The 18291-nt window shown below is 39.9% G+C and overlaps 1 protein-coding gene across 6 annotated transcripts; it reads left to right on the top strand.

Annotated features, from left to right (window-relative positions):
• The first annotated feature begins 213 nt into the window (after window positions 1-213).
• On the top strand, window positions 214-16467 carry Slfn5 (schlafen family member 5). 6 transcript variants are annotated; one of them, XM_063250945.1, is made up of 6 exons: window positions 2497-4780; window positions 5368-5440; window positions 8431-9476; window positions 10702-10827; window positions 12017-12737; window positions 12905-16467. In XM_063250945.1, the coding sequence occupies exons 3-6, from the start codon at window positions 8465-8467 to the stop codon at window positions 13713-13715; spliced, it is 2670 nt and encodes an 889-aa protein (XP_063107015.1). In that variant the 5' UTR covers window positions 2497-4780; window positions 5368-5440; window positions 8431-8464; the 3' UTR covers window positions 13716-16467. The 6 variants fall into 6 exon arrangements, with proteins under 6 accessions (XP_013007791.1, XP_013007792.1, XP_063107016.1 ...); XM_013152337.2 differs by lacking the exons at window positions 2497-4780; window positions 5368-5440 and adding an exon at window positions 214-352; XM_013152338.2 differs by lacking the exons at window positions 2497-4780; window positions 5368-5440 and adding an exon at window positions 237-327.
• The last annotated feature ends 1824 nt before the right edge of the window (window positions 16468-18291 follow it).

The raw sequence follows: 18291 nt of genomic DNA, 5'->3' as shown, positions 1-18291 counted from the left end.
GGGAAGGGAGATGGAGAGGGACAGCAGAGAGAGGAGAGGCTGCCTGTGTCTCTGCCCCCCCCCCGCCCCTGCCCCTGCCCCTGCCCCTGCCCCTGCCCCTGCCCCTGCCCCTGCCCCTGCCCACCCTGCCGCGGCTGCCGCTCCCTCTCCGGGTCCCGCCCCGGCTGCGCTCCCGCCCCGGCTCCCTGTGCCTCTCCCTCCCCCGCTATCTGTCCCCGCCCCTGGGTGGCAGCAGACTCCGCAGATATAAGGACCCGCCCGTGTAGGGAGCGTCAGGGTCCCTGCTACACCGGAGGGAGACGCGCTGCAGAGCAGGATCTCGGCCGGGTAGGAAAGTCTCCGAGACCCCCGGGTCAGTTTTTCCAAAAGCTGGGGCGCAGGCACGAGCCGCGCCTGCTGCTCCCCATGTTTGGACACTCCTGAGAGCTTCTTTCCTCCCTTCTCTGTTGATTCTGAGGACAGCAGGTTTGGGGGGACCCGGGGCCTGGGAGGCTTGGGGCGCGGGAGAGGCGGGAATCAGCTCGGCCTAAACTTTGCCAAACCAAGCCTGGTCGGATTTGCTCACAGTTCAGCAGCACCAAAGACCTGAGGGGAACCCACTAAACCAGGTACAGAGGCGCCCGCGGATTCAGTCAGGTGAAGCTGTGGCCTGGGGACAGAAAGGGCCAGTGTCCAGGCTGTCAGCAGGGGCTGAGTGCCGAGTGCTGCCTCTAAACCTTGGCTGGGCACACAGTCGGAGCGTCTCACCCAGAGAGCTGGCGAAGGCTCGCATTTGCCATAAAGCTGCCGCTAAGTGTGCGCTTTCCCTTGCACCAACTGTGCGAAGAGCCGGGAGAATCCCGCAGGACTCTATAGGGGGAGAGAAAGGACCCGAGGGGCTTAGGCGACAGCTCTTCAAGTTCTTCTGCCCGGGTAATGATGATGGAAGCGGTGACAATCAGACCCCAGCCCCCAGGGACGATGGTGGCTTTAAAAAAAAGAAAGAAAGAAAGAAATGTACCCGGAATTAACTCCGGACCTGGCGCTTGTGCTGGAGAGCTATAGCCCAGTCCCGGTTTGGTCTTTAAATTTTGCGTCACCCTACCCTACCGGAAAGCAAAGCGATGGCCCTAGCCCTGGCTGCTTGGAGAAAAAGAAACTGATTCATAATCAGATCAGGGTGGAGATGAGACTTCCTGTGGTTAGATGCCAGGTGGCTAGCCACAAAGATCCTGTATCAAGAGCATGCGTTTAAATGCCTCACAACTTTTCAACAAGACAGTTTAAAAATGGGTTAGGAAAACAATCGTTGGGCTGGGGATTTAGCTCTGTGGCATAAGCGCCTTGCGTGGCAAGCGTGAGGTCGTGAGTTCGATCCCTGGTACCTATTTTAAAAAAAATGAATCGTCACAAGTTTTGCTCTCTCCAGGCAGATGAAAAAAGAGAAAAGTGAGGACCCACTGGCCTGATTACGAAACTTACAAATGTTTGTATCTGTCAGAAACAGAAATCGAACTCGGTTATTGTTATAGCTATAGGACATTAAATGAACAACCACTAGTAATTACAGTATCACTTAAGATGAGTGGACATGTGCACAGGCCAGAACAGTGTTCTCTGAAAGTATTACAGGCTAGCTTTGTTAGGGAAGAAAATCTCTCTGGGCAGAAGGCTTCCTGCCTTTAGGGACCTGTGAGGAGAGAAACTTCCTGTGATTAGGGAAGCCTGCTCTTCCGCAATAGGCTTCTGCTGAGGGTAGGGTTGGCAGATCTGAGGGGTGGGCAAGGGAAGTGGCAGCGAGTTGCTACATACCCAGGCTGGCCTTGAGCTTGCAATCCTTGCCTTAGCCTCCCAGTATCTGGGATTAGAGACAAGTACACACTGCCCAGTTCATGTATGTAGTTTCAATAGATTTTTTGAGGTATCGTTGACATTAATTGCACCTGTGTAAAGTCTACAATTTGATAAATTTTGACATATGTGAAACCATCACTGCAATCAAGATGGTAAACATGTGTCACCTTCAAAAGTTTTTTGTACTGTTTTGTAATTCTTCCTTTTTTACTCCTGCCATACCTCCCCAAGAAATAGTGACTTTTTGCTGCTGTGTTAGTTTGCATTCTCTAAAGTTGTATGCATATGGAATCAGGTGATACATACACTCAGAGACCATGGCTACGTCGCACAGAAAAACAGAGCTTTGACTTACACCTTCTGCAGGAACTAACCAGGAAGCACAACCATAACCTTTGTACTTGCACAATAACTGTCAGCTTCCCTAATCTTTATTCCTATTTTTAACTAGAGGAAGTGAAATATGGTCTCTAAACTAATCATGTGGATATTCTATTTCCGTGCTCATCTCATTTTCCTCTGGACAGTGATCTCAAATCACATCTATCTGAGCATTCCCATTTTGTCATGATAAAGCTTTCCACAGTTCTGTCTGTCATGAATCCCTACCAAACACAAACATTGGAGACTGACACAGTCATCACGGTGAGTGCTGAATAAGTGGCTTGTGTGTGTTTTCACCTGGGAGGTCTTTATTAGTGTTCACAGTTTTTCTGGAGGTACCAAGAGGTGCCATCTGCATTGCTGGTCACCGTGGCCTCAGCCTTCCACCAGACGTGGTACCTCGGAGGGCCCTTGCTGTTTGGTGCCAACGGCTTGTTGGGTCTACATCATTGTGATAAATCCTCATGGACTCTGACTGCTCATTCTTTGTACTGAATTCTCAACTGTTTATTCTCAGTGTGGTACCTGGGTTTTGTTGTTGGTGCCCATTTGTTTCACGCTTTCTTTAACCTTTAATTTTAAGTTAATTTTAAAAATTGAGGTGACATTCACATAACAAAGTTAAGCACTGTAATGTGAATACAGCAGTGGGATTCAGTGTATTCAGAATGTTGCATAGCCAATATATCTCTCAAGCTTCCAAACATTTTAATAAATCTCAAAATAAAACCCATCAGGCAGTTATACCCCATTCCCACAACTTCCTAGCCCTTGAAAACCACCTCTTTTCTGTTTCAATGATATTATTCATTCTGGACATTTTCATATAAATAGTATAATATACTCAGTAAGCTTTTGTGTCTGACTTTTTAAATTCAGGTTTTCCAGGATCAGCTATATGAATGCACGCATTAATTCTTCCTTCCTTTCTATGGTAATGAGTGATAGCTGTATAGCCAGATTTGTTTATCCATTCATCCCCTGACAGACATTTAGGTTATTTCCACCTTTTGGCTATTGTGTTGTGACCATTCATGGTAGGTTGAATCTCAGAGATTTGTTTGGGTACCTGTTTCCAGTTCTTTTGGGTATGTGTTCAGGATTGAAACTGCTGAGTCACATGGTAATTCTATGTTTGATGTTTTGAGGAACTCGCAATCTTCTTTTCAAACAACTGTTCATGTTTATGTTTCTACCATTAATGTATGATTGTTCCAAAATCTCTACTCTTTACGTCTCAGTTACACTAAAGCCATCTTACTGGGTGTGAAGTGGTATCTTGTGGTTTTGATTTGCCTTTTTTAATGCCGAGGTAAGCATCATTTCATATGCTTATTGCTATGTGTGTGTCTTCTTTGGAGAAATGTTTTCTCACGTCTTTTGTTCATGCAAAAACTGGGTTATCTTTTTTGTTTGTTTTTTGAGTCACTTTAATTCTTTCTTTTGCCCAGAAAACACAACTTTATTCATTACAAAGTGGAGGGCTTATGAGTTAAATATGTGAATCAGCCCAAGGATTAAAAGGCAACTCAAGATATGGAGTCACCTTAATTTCTGGAAGATATTTTTTACTGGGCATAAAACTGTAGGTTGGTAGGTTTTATTTTATTTTTCTTCTGGTGGCTTAAAGATATCAATTGATTCTATATTTGCTTACCTTTTTTTTTTTTTTACAAAAACCAAAATCAAAACAAATGCCCCAAACATCACACAATACACTTTTTTATTGTTTTAAAAAATAGTACAGTTTTTATTGTTTTATTTACCACTAAGACATACAATGCCTCTAAAACTTCAAAAAACTAATGTTATCCATTGTTCCTGCGTATGCAGTAAGTCTTTCTTTTTCTTAGTGTTTGAAAATTTATCAGTGCTTTTGAACACGTTAATTATGATGTGCTCTGTGTTCCTTGCATGTGGGGTTGCTGGAATATCTTAGATCCTGGTCTTGATTTTTATAGTATTCATCAAATTTGGGAAATTTCTGGATATTATTTCATCAGAAAAGTTTTAGTTGTTACAGGAAGGGCAGAAACATCATCTAGGCTCTGGTACTCCATTGGGACTGAAGTGGAGCTCTCACGTATATAGGTGGAAAGCCACAGTTCCTAAAGACACTGTAGCAAGAGAATGAGTGACCCCTTACTGTCGCCCCTTCTGCTCTCAGCCAAGCTTGCCATTAGACCTGCCCATTGGTTTCTGTATTTCCAAACAGCATGTTTATATTCTTTTTCAGTTGCCACTTCCTGTTTTAAATATTGTCTTAGTCAATTTGGGCTGCCATAGGTTGGGTAGTTTGTAAACAACAGGAATTTATTTCTCCCTCTTCTGGAGGCTGGAAAGGTCAGACTGAATGTGTCTGGTGAGGATCCTCTTTCTGGTACGAGGCTGGCACTTTTCACTATGTCTTCAGCTGATAGTGGGGGCAGTGAGCTCCCTTGGACTTCTTTTCCTCCCTGCAAAGCCCCGTCTCCTAATACCATCATCCCGGGGCTTAGTGTGATTAAAACAATGAGGTGACCGAACACGCACATCGTGGCAGAGAATATCCAGTGTTTGGAAGGTAAGTTCTCTAACACTCCTTATGCTATCCCTTGTTTCTCCACCTCTTGCCAATACAGTTTTGCCATTATTTCTGGCCAGAACAATACAGTTTTTATTGTTTTATTTACCACTGAGACATAGACTGCCTTACAGCTATATTGTTCCTTCTACCATTTTAACCGTAGAGTTGTTGGCTTATACGTGTGCATGCAGCTTTTCCTCTGTCTCTTTACTAATTCATCCCTAAACTCTTCATATCCTCAGTTTAATATATTAAGTATTATCTCAGCTGTGTAATCTCAGGCACCACCCACTGAAGTCTGCTACCCAGCTGCTCTGATTTTGATTGGTGACCCCTTAGCTGCAGTCATTCTGGAATTAACCTTCACGGTTATCCAGGGGGTAGGGTTTGCTTCTTCTGTGGGTTGCCACCAGCTTTTCTGCATCTAATTTCATGAGGGAAGAGATATGGGGGCAGAACAGGACACTGTTCAGAAAGCATAAGATTTGGAATCTCTGCTTATGGTACAATCCCCTATAGTAGATTGTTTTGTAATTTTGTGTGAATTGGTTTACTTGCTCTTTCTTCCTTCTCAACTGCCATAGATCTGTCACAGATTCATCTGCAGAGCTGCATGTTCCTTATATCTGTTCTTCAGCCCGTTGTGTGGTTGTAAAGGTAAATGAAATAAACCAGACACAGGCTTAAATATCTCCTGGCTTCTCTTACAGAAGAAACCCAGGGTATACATATTTTAAAGAGCAGAATAAGGGATGGAGATTAGGAACCAGGGAGACAGATACTTTGCAAATGGGAAGGGAATCTTGATATGGAGAGAGGGAGAAGGATAGAAGAGAAAATAACAGAATTAAGACGTGTTGTGCACATGTTCCAATTCCCCACAATGAAGGTGATCACTGTGTACTGAAAAACGTGTACTGATAAAAAAAAAAAAAGTGTAGCAACATGTCCTCAGGACAAAAAAAAAGTATGCCAACATGTCCTCAGGGCTCCTTCTTATGAGATTCTGTGTTGTCAGTTGAGGTACAGAAAATGTCCAGTTCAAATTGCCACCACCTCCATCCAGAGAGTCACCGATTTTCTTCCTACTTAGAGACCTGTAAATATGACCAGCAACGTCCAAACTCCATAGCTGCAGGCCTCTCACGCTGGGGTTCTCAACCTGCCTCGTCAGATTTGCACTGTACTTGGCGTTCTTAATACTTTTATATGCTGGTTTATACATTTCTGAATGCTTTTCAGTGGCTTATGAGGCAAAGCTATCTTCTTGGAATTCCTAAAATGAAGTCTCCTTATTTTTCTAGTTAAGAAAAGCCTACAAAAGGCACATCTAGGAAATTTAAAAGAAAAAAAGACAGATAATTCTTATTTATAGGTAGCCTTGCAAACCAACAGCACAAAAAAGTGTTGAAAGAGAAGTCCAAAAGCAATTCAACAGAAACGTTAAATCTTTAAATAGTGACTCTGTAAGTGTTGTTTTTCTTTGATCCTGTTTCCAGTTGTTTTTTACATTTTCAAACATGCTATTTTCACCACTGGGAAATGTTAATTTAAATAAAAATGATATCAGGAACATTGAATCTGTATTTAGAAAATAGCAAGTGTGTGTGTGTGTGTGTGTGTGTGTGTGTGTGTGTGTGTGTGTTAGCAGAACCTAATCTGATCTGTGTATTTTTGGGATCAGGAAATAGTGTAAGGGTTTTAACAAGGAAGAAGAGACATGTGAGGGACCAGGGAAGGTGAGGGGTGCCCCGTAAGGGTCCTTTACCCACTTGTCGACGTGCTTCGTCTGCACTTAAAAAACTATTGAAAACCCATTTCATTTTGGGGTAATCACATTGTAAAATTTATCACATATTTAAATAATAATATAACTATATAGTTAAAATAATAGTAAAATTAACACCTATATACTCACTGTGTATTTAAAAAAATGTATATCTAGAATCTGGTAAGCTTCCTGTATATTCTTCCCATATTCCGGTCCCTTCTTAATTTCTTTCTCTTGTGCCACTAATTTGAATTTTATATTTATAACACATTTCTTTGTAGCATACACCTGTGGATGTGTCCTTAAACAACGTATTATTTTTGCATGTTTTTGAATTTCATATAAGTGAAATTAGGCTGAATGTACTCTTCTGTGCTTTAACTATTTTTCAGATATTATTTTCTTAGAGTTCATTAAAAATGGTGTGTGTAATAGATTTCCGTACCTCGTATGCTGTACGACAGTTTATTTCTAATCATTGTCTGTGAAAAGCAATGCTCACAGGATTCCTGTTTATATCTAGACACCCATGACTTTTTTTCAGTCTTAATTTCACAAAACATCCAGATTTTCTCACTCCACAACTAAATATACAGTATATTACAGTATACTGTCTCTCTTCTCTCCAGTAATTGCTTAGTAGCAAAACTGCATAAGATTATTGGATATTGAGGACACTCAAGTCACAAAATGTGCCTTCTGATCTGCGCCCACACTTATTAAGCACCGTACTGAGGTCCTCGGCCTGCAGGAAGAGAGTAAAGTATCGGTGTGAGGCAGACGCCTGGGCTCCTGGATGATAACTTTCCCACCCAGTCGTGATCAGCTCTCAGTGTGGCTCATACACTTCAGTCTGTGTTGAGTTTTGGGTAACAAGTAAACTTTCCTCTGCCTTACTAACTCTGGAGTCCTAAATATTAATTTTGTGGTCCCATAAGGCTAAGACTAGGTTTGAGATACAGGTAAATTCTTCTAGAACCTGCCGTTCCTGTAGCAATTCTTGGCAGGCTGGACATGTGACTTTTCCTGGTAATACCCTAACATCAACCTGAGCTCTTTTGCCTGATGTTTTCATTGTGTACCCACAGAATTACTACCTGCAGGATCTCAGATCCTTTTCCTCCACTGGCGTTAGGCACTCTTTCTGCATTGCTGCTTGGTGTTTTGTACAGCTACTATGCAACCTGAATGTGCACCAAGCTGCTGCCAGGGTTCTGCTCTCAGTCTCGCCTGTGTCTCTTTGTTATAGTTGAAACTGCCCGCTGTGGCCCCTGCTCATGGAAATGGAGCTAGTATGTATATACACATACATACATATTTATGTATGTATTTATGCACACACATCCATACATTTTACCAGACGGGAGCTAGATCAAGAGTTGGTAGAGATCTACTCCATAGCAACAGTGTGCATCACCAATGCAATCAGATTTGTTACATCCCCAAACTGAACTACAAAATAATCCAAAATTACCCAGGTCTCAGTGAGAACAGAAAGACAAAGAGCCAGGAAAAACAAAAACCATCAGTACATCTCAGAGATACTGCTGATCAGGAAGCTTGTCTGGTTACATTCCAGCTCCATTCTACAAGTATTATAAAATGTCCTGTTTTCTGCAAGTGGTCCAAAAGTTCTTGCTATTCAGTCAACTTGGCAAAAATAATATTACAGCAGACACACAATCTCTTGGTCATTTTTAGGTGGCAGTGGTCATCTAGCAGAGTTAGCTCCTCTGCCTGTTGTATATACTTCATTCTTGAAAGAATCTAGCCTCAAAATAAGTGAAGACCTCATCTTCAGAGGGTTGGGTCTACATAATCTTCCTGCCTCCTCTACTCTTGTCGTATTCTAATGGTTCTATCTTTCTTGTTTTAGGAGAACATTTCAGAATAATCATCCAAGGGCCAAGATGAGTCTCAAGATTGATTTGGAAACCAAATTTGCTGAGTATGTTATAGATATAGGAAAAGTCACTCTTGGAACTGAGCAAAGGTTGAGAATGAACCCTTTATTGAGAGAGAAACAGGCTGAAGCTATCTGTCAAGCAATATGTGCTCTGCTGAATTCTGGTGGAGGCGTGATCAAGGCTGAGATTGAAAATGAAGAATACCATTATGAAAGTCATGGAGTAGGGATGCATCTGCCTTTCAGTGACTACTTAGATCAGATGCAACAGGGAAAGCTGTTTTTAATATATGTGAAGTCGTGGAACACAGAGGCCACTGGGTTACGACTTGCTACCTTGTGCTCCAATTTGTACCAGAGGCTTGGACCCTCTGGTATTGTGGTCATGGATTCCCAGGAAGCACTGGCATTCCTTAGAAGGAAAACTCAGACACCTATGAATAATCCTGATCATAACTCGTTGAGTCTCCCGGAAGCTGGGGCTGGTGAACAAGATGAAGGTGACATGAGGAATTTGGCGAATACATTATTTAGAAGCCGTCAGCTTCAGTATCTGGAAAAACTCAACTTTACTGAGTCCATGCATGTTGAATTCCAAATGTTCACAACAGACATGCTGCAACATATTAAAGAAACACTCCCCAAGTATGTTTCTGCATTTGCCAATACTGAAGGAGGATATATTTTTTTTGGTGTGCATGATAGGAGCTGTCAGGTCATTGGATGTGAAAAAGAGAAATTAAATCTTGTCACCTTGAGAGAGTCTATTGACAGCTGTATAAAGAGGTTACCAGTCCATCATTTCTGTACACAGAACCATAAGATTCAGTATGACCTCAAATTCCTTGAAGTACTTGATAAGAGGATCCTCCATGGATATGTCCTTGCGATCAAAGTGGACCAGTTCTGCTGTGCTGCGTTTGCCCAACTGCCTAGCTCCTGGCAGGTGAAAGACAACTTAGTGAGACAGCTGACCGCAAAGGAATGGGCGACTTGGATGGTGGAAGCTGACCCAGGTCAGGGTTCAAGACCAAAACTCATTGCAATATTTGCTAGAGAGGGCTTGGGAAGAGAGGAGAGGGAGGTATGGAATTCTTTGCAATTGGGGAAGAGAGATTCTTTCTTGAGTTGCAGATGCCTGACATTAATTCCTAGAGCTGGGCCATTCCCCTTTCTTTCCTCTAGCCATCTTGAATATTCTGCATTCAGCAGATACCCTGAGGTTGGTGCAGGGGTTAGGGTTAGTTTGATCGAGTTATTTCTACTTTCATGTCCTTTCTTATGTTTGAATGAAAATCTCTTTCAGACTACGAAATTCAACTTAGTCTTTCATGAGTTGTGTACACATATACAGATGTGTCTTTTAACTTTCTGTCACTTTTGTCTGACTTCTTATTCTTGTCTGGTCTTTTGTATTGAATATTCTCTTCACAATTCCATTTTACTTTGTTTTACTTTTTAAACTGACACAGAATTTTGCATATTTAAGGAGTGTTCAATTTTAGTGGTTTCAATAGATGTGCACACTGTGTGATGCTCAAATTGATCTCAAAGCATATCTATCCGCTCAGACATTTATCATTACTTGGTAGTAGAAAGATATGAAATTCTTTTAGGCTTTTGTAAATATACATATATTCCATTCCCATTTTTAAATCAAAACATGAACAAAGCAGTTTTCCTCTGGTGTGATAGATGTGATGCTATCTGTGACTGATAAGCTAAAGAGTAATGTTGTGATTTGCATCTACTTTGGAAAAGGGAAGTTAAAATCAGACAAAAGAAAATCAGCGAGGACTGGGCATTTAGTTCAGTGGCATAAGCTCCTGCCTTGTAAGCACGAGGTAGTGAGTTTGATCCCTGCTACCAAAAAACCAAAAAACCAAACAAAGAAAATCAGTGATAACTTCTTCAGAAGTACAGAAAAAGTAAAGCCCATTTCATAATTTATCTGGTGAGAAATATATATTGATTGACCATCACATCTTCTAATCATATTTCTTTTTAAAAAACAACATTCTAAAATACAAGAAGTTTTGTTTCAATATAATAAAATTAAAGACCAAAAATTGTTCATTCCCAGGATGTTTTCCCCTCTCAAATCTTTAGTAAACTTTCCTGAGCTGACTGGGGATATAAACACAAATCTCTGTAGGTCAAGTCTGTGAGTTATAACTCAGCTCAGTTGGAAATTGGGATCTGTCTTTTTGCATACTGAGTTCTCGGTTTTTGTTTCCTAAGATCTTTCCAGGTTTCCTCAGATGGTGCTTGAGCTGAGTTTGTCGTCTACGACACCCAGAGGCAGGACTATATGCATACATCAGAATCTAGAGGGTCTAGAAGAACAACAGAAAAGTTATTTTCCAGGTAATTTGTCTCTTTTCTGGTTCTTTGGGACATGTTCCTGTATATGGGAAAAATATTTTGATTTCTGTGTTGTATTATGTACAATTCAGAAAGCTTAAGGACTTAAATATTAGAAAAAAGCCTTCAAAAATTTTAATAGCAAACCTGCGTGGATAATTTTGCCATTGGGGTAGGAAAGGATTTCTTAAAATAGATGTAGAGATATCAAACAAAAAGATTGGTAGTTTCAGGACATTAAATCAGGAACCTGTGCTCCTCAAGCATACTTAAAGAAAATGAAAAGATTTAAGCACATCCTTTCTCCAGCCAAGCACAGAAATCTGGATCCATCTTTGATTCTTCTATATTAAATTTGACATTCAGATTTTGTATGTATTCGATATTTTTATTGTATGAGAGCTGATAGTTTTGGTGAGATTACAAATTAGGATTTGTGATCCTCCCAAATTAAAAAATATGTATATATTCAATGTATGCACTGTGTATATTTTTCATACATACCATATGTATTCCTTATGTATGCTATATGTGAGTCTTTTAAAAGTCCTTTAAAATTATTGTTACATATGTATATCATGAAACAAATTTTTTTACTGTGCAGTTATCAGTTTTAAAGTGCATCCATTTTTGTGTGACCACCACAGTTGAGATACAAAACAGTTCCATCCTCCAGAAATAAAACTTTCTCATTTTGCCCGCTTGTGGTCATACTGTCCCCTTGTCCCTCACCTGTGGCATTGTGGATCTGTTCTCCAGAGCTGTTCCTTTGCTTTACAGGAAGTCCTGTTACTGTGGCACCCTAATCTTGCTGTTGCTTTTCTTCTCTGTTTATTTATGCACGCCCTGTTGACTGTCTCTCTGTTCTCTCATCCTCTAACCAGGCTAACTCCCATTTAGAGTCAGCTGTCTCTTTCTTCATTAAGATTTGCATAGTCTTCTTTTCTTGATGTTCACATAATGCTCTGTGTATTTTTTTCTGGGTACTTTGTATCATAATGATTATTGTCTCTGTTTGTGGAGGCCATTATCAACTCTACTAGACAAAGAATCATTTGTCTTTTTGCTGCTAAAGCACGACCTAGTGTGGACATATGGTAGAGCCCAAATAGTGAGTGAATCTACTACATCTCATGTGATCATTAGCTTGGTAAGAGGTTCTCTAACTTACTCCAATTCTTTTCCTATCTAGTATATCCAGACAGAATTTTGTATACTCCACAAAGCATCTACAAGGAACTCTTCTCACAGCATAGAGGACTCAGAGAATTAATGAACATGGAAATGCGCTCTGTCTCTCAAGGAATACTGATTTTTTCTCAAAGCTGGGCCGTGGACTTGGGTCTACCTGAGAATCAGTATGTCATCTGTGATGCTCTTTTAATTTCCCAGAAGAACACCCCAATCCTTTACTCTGTTTTCAGTGAATGGAATGCAGGGTGTAAGAACTATTCTATGAAGGTCGCCCATTCTTTGAAGCAGAGGCTGGTGAACAGAGGCGGCTACACTGAGAGATTATGCATCATTCCGTTGGTCTGCGTGCTGAATTGTGGTAGAATAGAAAACAATCCTCTAAGTTCAGAAGTACCAATTTACCCCGAGTCCTATTGCCTTACAACCATCCAGCACATGGAAGCTCTGCTGAAATCCCTTGTGATTGTCTTGCGTGGCTTCAGGTCATTCTTAAGTGATGAGCTGGGCTCTGAGGTCTGGAGTTTACTCACGGATCAGCAGTATAAGTTGTTTTCAAAGAATCTTCGCAGGAACAGAGAGCTATTTGTTCATGGCTTACCTGGATCGGGGAAGACTATGGTGGCTCTTAAGATTATGGAGAAGATCAAGAATGTGTTTCATTGCGAACAAAAAAACATTCTGTACGTCTGTGAGAACCAGCCCCTGAAGAGGTTTGTGAGGTATGTAGCTTGGTGTTTTCACTTTCTTTCCATGGGTAACTCTGATGTGTGTGGCTTTAAGTTTACACATTAAGATTGATAGTGTATTTACCATGCTCAGAAGCATTTAAGAACAGTCAGCTACCTTTGTTTGACTGAGGAAATTTGACGGTTTCTTATACTTTCAGCAAGAAAAACATCTGCTTGGCAATGAACCGGAAAACTTTCATGAAAAATAACTTTGAAGAGATTCAACATATCATCGTTGATGAAGCTCAGAATCTCTGCACGGAAGATGGAGACTGGTACGGAAAGGCAAAACACATCACTCAGAGAGACAAGGACCGTCCAGGAATTCTTTGGATTTTTCTGGATTACTATGAGATTAACCATTTGGGCTGCATTGGCCTCCCTCCTCTTTCAGCTCAGCTCCCAAAAGAAGAGCTGACCATCGTGGTTCGAAATGCGGATAAAATAGCTGACTATCTCCAGGAAGTCATGCAGGAAGTCACAGAAAATCCTCCACCTAACATCCCCCCTGGGTCCCTGGTGATGCTCCACAAAGCTAAGTGGGCTCTGGGTGTTCCAGGCAATGTAGAGCACACTGAATACTTAGATGTGGAGAAGATGGTGAGCTTTGTAATAGAGAAGTGCCAGGTTCTCTGTAGGAATGGTTATTCCCCCAAGGATATTGCTGTGCTCTTCCTCAAGGCAAATGAAATAGAAAGGTATAAAAGTATGTTTATACAAGCAATAAGGAAGAGAACGATGTCTCAGATGAATGAGGCATTTGTCCCATTACTACGGATCACAGATGCTTCTAATATTCAAGATAATCACATTGTGGTGGACAGCCTCCGTCGATTTTTAGGCCTAGAAAGAAATATTGTGTTTGGAATCATTCCATGGGAATTCCAGTTAGACATTTCCCACAACCTTCGGTTCTGCCTGGCTTCCAGGGCAAGGACACATCTCTATATTCTGAAGGTTTCTATTTGACAGAAAGATGCCAGCCTTCAGTTAGATAGCTCTCATCTCTATTTAACTGTGAAACTCTCTGATTTGAACATTAAGCTTCAAATATTGAATGAGCACTGATTTATTAAGACACATCCTCTTCTAGGCACTAGGGTTTGGGAATAGTGTGGTAAACAAGACTTCTAGATTCTTCCATAGACGGAAGTAGAGCTCAGACAAGTTAAGTACAGGGCAAAGAATTTTTGATGGTAACAAGAGATATAAGAGGGATTAGAATGCCCTGATATCCAGAGATTGTGTACATGCAGGTAGATAGAGAGGAGGGACAATATTCAGGATGATTAGAGAAGTCCTCAGAGAAGGAAGGACCAGTTGTGAGACAGTCTCTGCGAAGTATGTACCAGGCAGACTCTGGTAATTTCATTCTTGGTTTTTTTGGGGTTTTTTTTTGTCTTTTCCTTTTTATCAGTACTGGGGATCGAACTCACGACTGCCTGCTTGCAAGGCAGGCGCTTTATGCCACTGAGCTAAACCCCCAGCACCCCTCATTCTTGTTAATATAGCCATGTGCAGAAGGCTTGAGTGTATGTAGCGTGCAGTGCGGAAAGCAATAGTGTGTCCTGCATCATAGGATCCAGTAGGCATGTTTCCAAATACAAGAGCTTAAGCTGTAATTATTTTGTGAGAGCACATTGTATTACAATAATGCTTTCCATTTTGTCTTTTAATGGTGTTAGTGTTTTTGATCACTATGTTTTGTTTTTTTTTTTTTTAACCCTATGTGATGTGAGTGTCTTTTGGTTGTTTGGAATCTTCTCTTTGGCTCCACTTTAACATTCTCATAGAGAATCTAAAGTTACTGCCTAACCCCCCAAGGGGATATTGCCGGGGAGAAACGCTGTTTATTTAATAGTTCTTCAGATGATAGCCTAACAGGATGAATATACTGGACTATAAGGTTATATTTTCTCCATTTAATTTAATAACCAGTCAAATGGTAGTAAATCTCTTTGTTCTGCTGAGTCTTAAGGAGTTCAGCCAGTCTTTCACAGTCTATTGTTACAAAATACAAATTTTGCATTTGCCAAAGGTCTCTTAAAAACTGTCAGTATTTAAAGCCAAACTACACCATCTTTTATGAGACAAGCTAAAAAATTCAGAGTTTAAGTCTCCATTAAAAACAACAGAGCCCTCCTATTTTCCAAGAATAAGGAAATTTAAATTCTCATGGTAAGAAGTATGAACTTGAAACAAGAATTGGTTTATTTCTGGTGTTATATTAAGAACTTTATTTTTTAAATTTTCAGACAGGTCTGAACATAGAGTTAGCCTACTATGACTCCCACTAAGAAAGGAGTATAGAAAATATTGACTATTACAAATGAAATTATCTTTGTAGAGAAACATCATAAAAGATTGAGAAACAACCCACTGGGGACATATGGGCAACAAATATGGATAGTTCATTCCTGGTTTTTAAGAACAGTTCCTATAAACTGAGGAGAAAAATTCTAAGATACCAAAAGGAAAAACAGGGTAGGAGTGTGACAGGTAGAAGAACATAGGGAAAGAATTTAAATTATTTCATAAGCACATAGAGACAATGTGATAGCAGATGTATCAACTGACAGAATTGTTAAATATGACAGCACTGGGATAACACGCTTTTATATTGTGGAAATCATGCTACTTTTGTAGAGAACAATATGGTAACAACTGTCAAAAATTTAGAAGCAGATAGCTCTTTGTCTAGTGGTTCATATTTTAGGAATGTCTTCTCAAAGATGTGAATGATTTCTGTGAAGAAGTAGGTATAAGCTTTTGTTTTATTTTTGCTAGTGGCAGAAAACAGTGTAATAGTGGACTAATTTGTGGCATATCAATATATTGTTATACTATAAAGCCATAAAAAGAGGGACTTTTGTATGTATTGATGTGGGACCATCTTTAACATGTAGCCTATGGAGGCCAGACGTGGTGGCATCTGTCTGTAATTCCAGAATTCTGGGAGACCAAAGCAGCAGCACCATAAGTTTGAGCCTCGTTTGGGCAACTTGGCAACTTAGCAGGACCCTGTCTTAAATGATTCGGGGGTGTAGCTCAATGTAAAGAGCCTGAGTACAATTCCCAGTATCAAAAAGCAAAGACAAAAACGCACAAACCAAAATAAAACAAATAAGAACAAAGAAAAAGCTCCAATTAACCAAACAAACAAACAAAAAGAGTAGTATATGTGAATAAAGCAACATGCCAGATATGTCTTGATACAGGTATATGTTTGCAAGCATAAATGCATTGACTGTCTTACAGAATTGAACTAAACTGTTTCCATTTTGTCTTTTAATGGTGTTAATGTTTTTGATCACTATGTTTTTTGGGCACTGCAGTATCTTTGGAAATATACCTGAAAACTCCCAACTGTGTTTGGCTCTGGGGAAGGGTAAATGAGTGCCTAAGGAAGAAAAAGACACTGTTTATGATTTCAGATTCTATACCATGTAATAATTTTACTATAATTTTTTTTATGTTTTTAAGCTTACTAATGCAGTGGTTTATGAATTACTTTCTCAGCTTTGTATCAACCTTTCTCCTAGGATAAACTTCATGGTCATAAAGAATAATGACGTGTGGAGAATGTGGGAGGGTAAAATCTGAAAAATGCAGGAAATACAAAAATAAGTTTTTGCTGTACAGGATTTATAAATCCTAACGTTCTTCATATTTGTTTCAAACTTTTTTAAAAAATAAAAGACATAATATATTACAGCTAAAATGGAATCACTCATTCTTTTTTTTGCATCCGACTTCTGTTCCCTTCCAGGAAGATAGTAACTATTATGACTTCAGGTTATTTATTGGCAGTTTTACACCACACACCTGGCGACAGAAGATCGCACGTAAATTGTCATCACAACAGAGTGAAGGTGAAGGGCGAGTTCCTGGGAACTGGAGTGACTCACACTTGGTTTCTGCAGCATGATAATATTTATAAAGATGGCGGTTGGGACTTGGGGACCAACCAAGAGATCAGCTAAGCAGCCTTCCTGGTAAGCTGCGCAAGCCGCTCAGGGTGCAGCGAGGGGAACGTCAGATGGCTCCTCCCTGACCTGCGCGCTGCCCGGAATCAAACACCTTCTATACCCCCACCTCCACCCCAGCACCTGGACGGCTCTGAGCTCCGCCTGAGTTTAGCAACTGAGGCACACGAAGCAACTAAATGCTTGGATTGTTCAGTTGGTTATGCAGGGCTGGGGTCAGTGGTCTGAGCATCTCGTGGGAGGATGATGGTATGCAATACAGCAAATATGGGGGATTCCCTTCTACCTCACCTTTATTTATTTATTTATTTATTTAAAAGGAAAAACAAAAAACAAAACAAAACAAAGCGGTATAAGGGTACAAGTAATACAGAACTACAAAAAAAACAAAAAACAAAAAACAGTAAGAAATCACCAGTTAATAGATTACATATTATCATCTTAGAGATAGTTGCTCAAGTCACAGTATCAAAGCATACAAAGTGGACATTCAAACAGTGAGACTGCAAACAGTTGTGTTCAATGATCCAACCAAAAACATTAATATGGTCAGCTATTTAACACCCCTAAACACACTTGCTGTTGTATCTTTTAGAGCACTTTTTTTCCTTCTCTTTTTTACAACAAAATTTACACATTTTGGGTTTTATTACTCCTTAGTTCTTATTACTTTTTTTGGGAGGGAGCGAATAAAGTCAAATATGGCAAAACAAAGCTGTCAGTCAAAACCAAGGATAGACATAGTACATCATGTAAAAACAGAGTACAAGGTTATCAACAATGGTTACCATAATGTCTCTTGTTTCCTGAAAAAGAATTGTCTATCTCATTAGGTATTATAAAGTTGAACAAAACAGTAGAGAACAAGACCAATAAAACTTAAGCATTGTAAACATTACAGGACTTCCAAAGGAGACAATAGTCAAACTAGAATGGGCATCTTAATGAATCTTATTGCCTTCAAAGTAGTTGCCTATACCCTCAAACTTGATACTATCATACAGAATGGAACAGAGTCTGATCAGTCAAAACAAGATAGTGGGAGTATTACAGGACTTCAAAACAAGTTAATAGGAAATCAAAAAAAGTTACTATTATATATCCTGCCAATTTTTAAAAATTTTCCCCTTAATTAAAAAAAATAAGAAATAACTAAATTTTTTTAACGAATAAGGGAGAGATTGAGATAAAAGAGGACATAACAATATAACAATACAGGTGAAAGCATGACTATTTCAGCAACCTAGTGCTTCACCACCAAATAACCCAACTTAATAGTAGTTACCATAGTGTCTGTCTTTTTCCTTGAAATATTTGGATAAAACTTCATATACTATAGCTTCAAATATTTCCATATCAAGAAGCCAAGAATAAAGCCTTTCCAATTAATAAGTGAAAACTTTCTAAGGCTTCAAGGCCACATAATGGGGAATCATGATTACCACATATTTTTATATATTTGAATCATTACTTACATTAGGGAAACTATTCGGTATTCACACATGCGAGATTGATTTCTTTCACTTATGAGTATGGTCTCAAGCTGCGCCCATTTATTG

This window comes from Cavia porcellus, unplaced genomic scaffold (assembly GCF_034190915.1).
Source record: "Cavia porcellus strain 051 isolate PalLab524CR breed Dunkin Hartley unplaced genomic scaffold, mCavPor4.1 scaffold_6, whole genome shotgun sequence".
NCBI classification, from domain to species: Eukaryota; Metazoa; Chordata; class Mammalia; order Rodentia; family Caviidae; genus Cavia; species Cavia porcellus.
The sequence above is the reverse complement of the archived record's forward strand: the minus strand, read 5'-3'. Positions and strand labels throughout refer to the sequence as shown.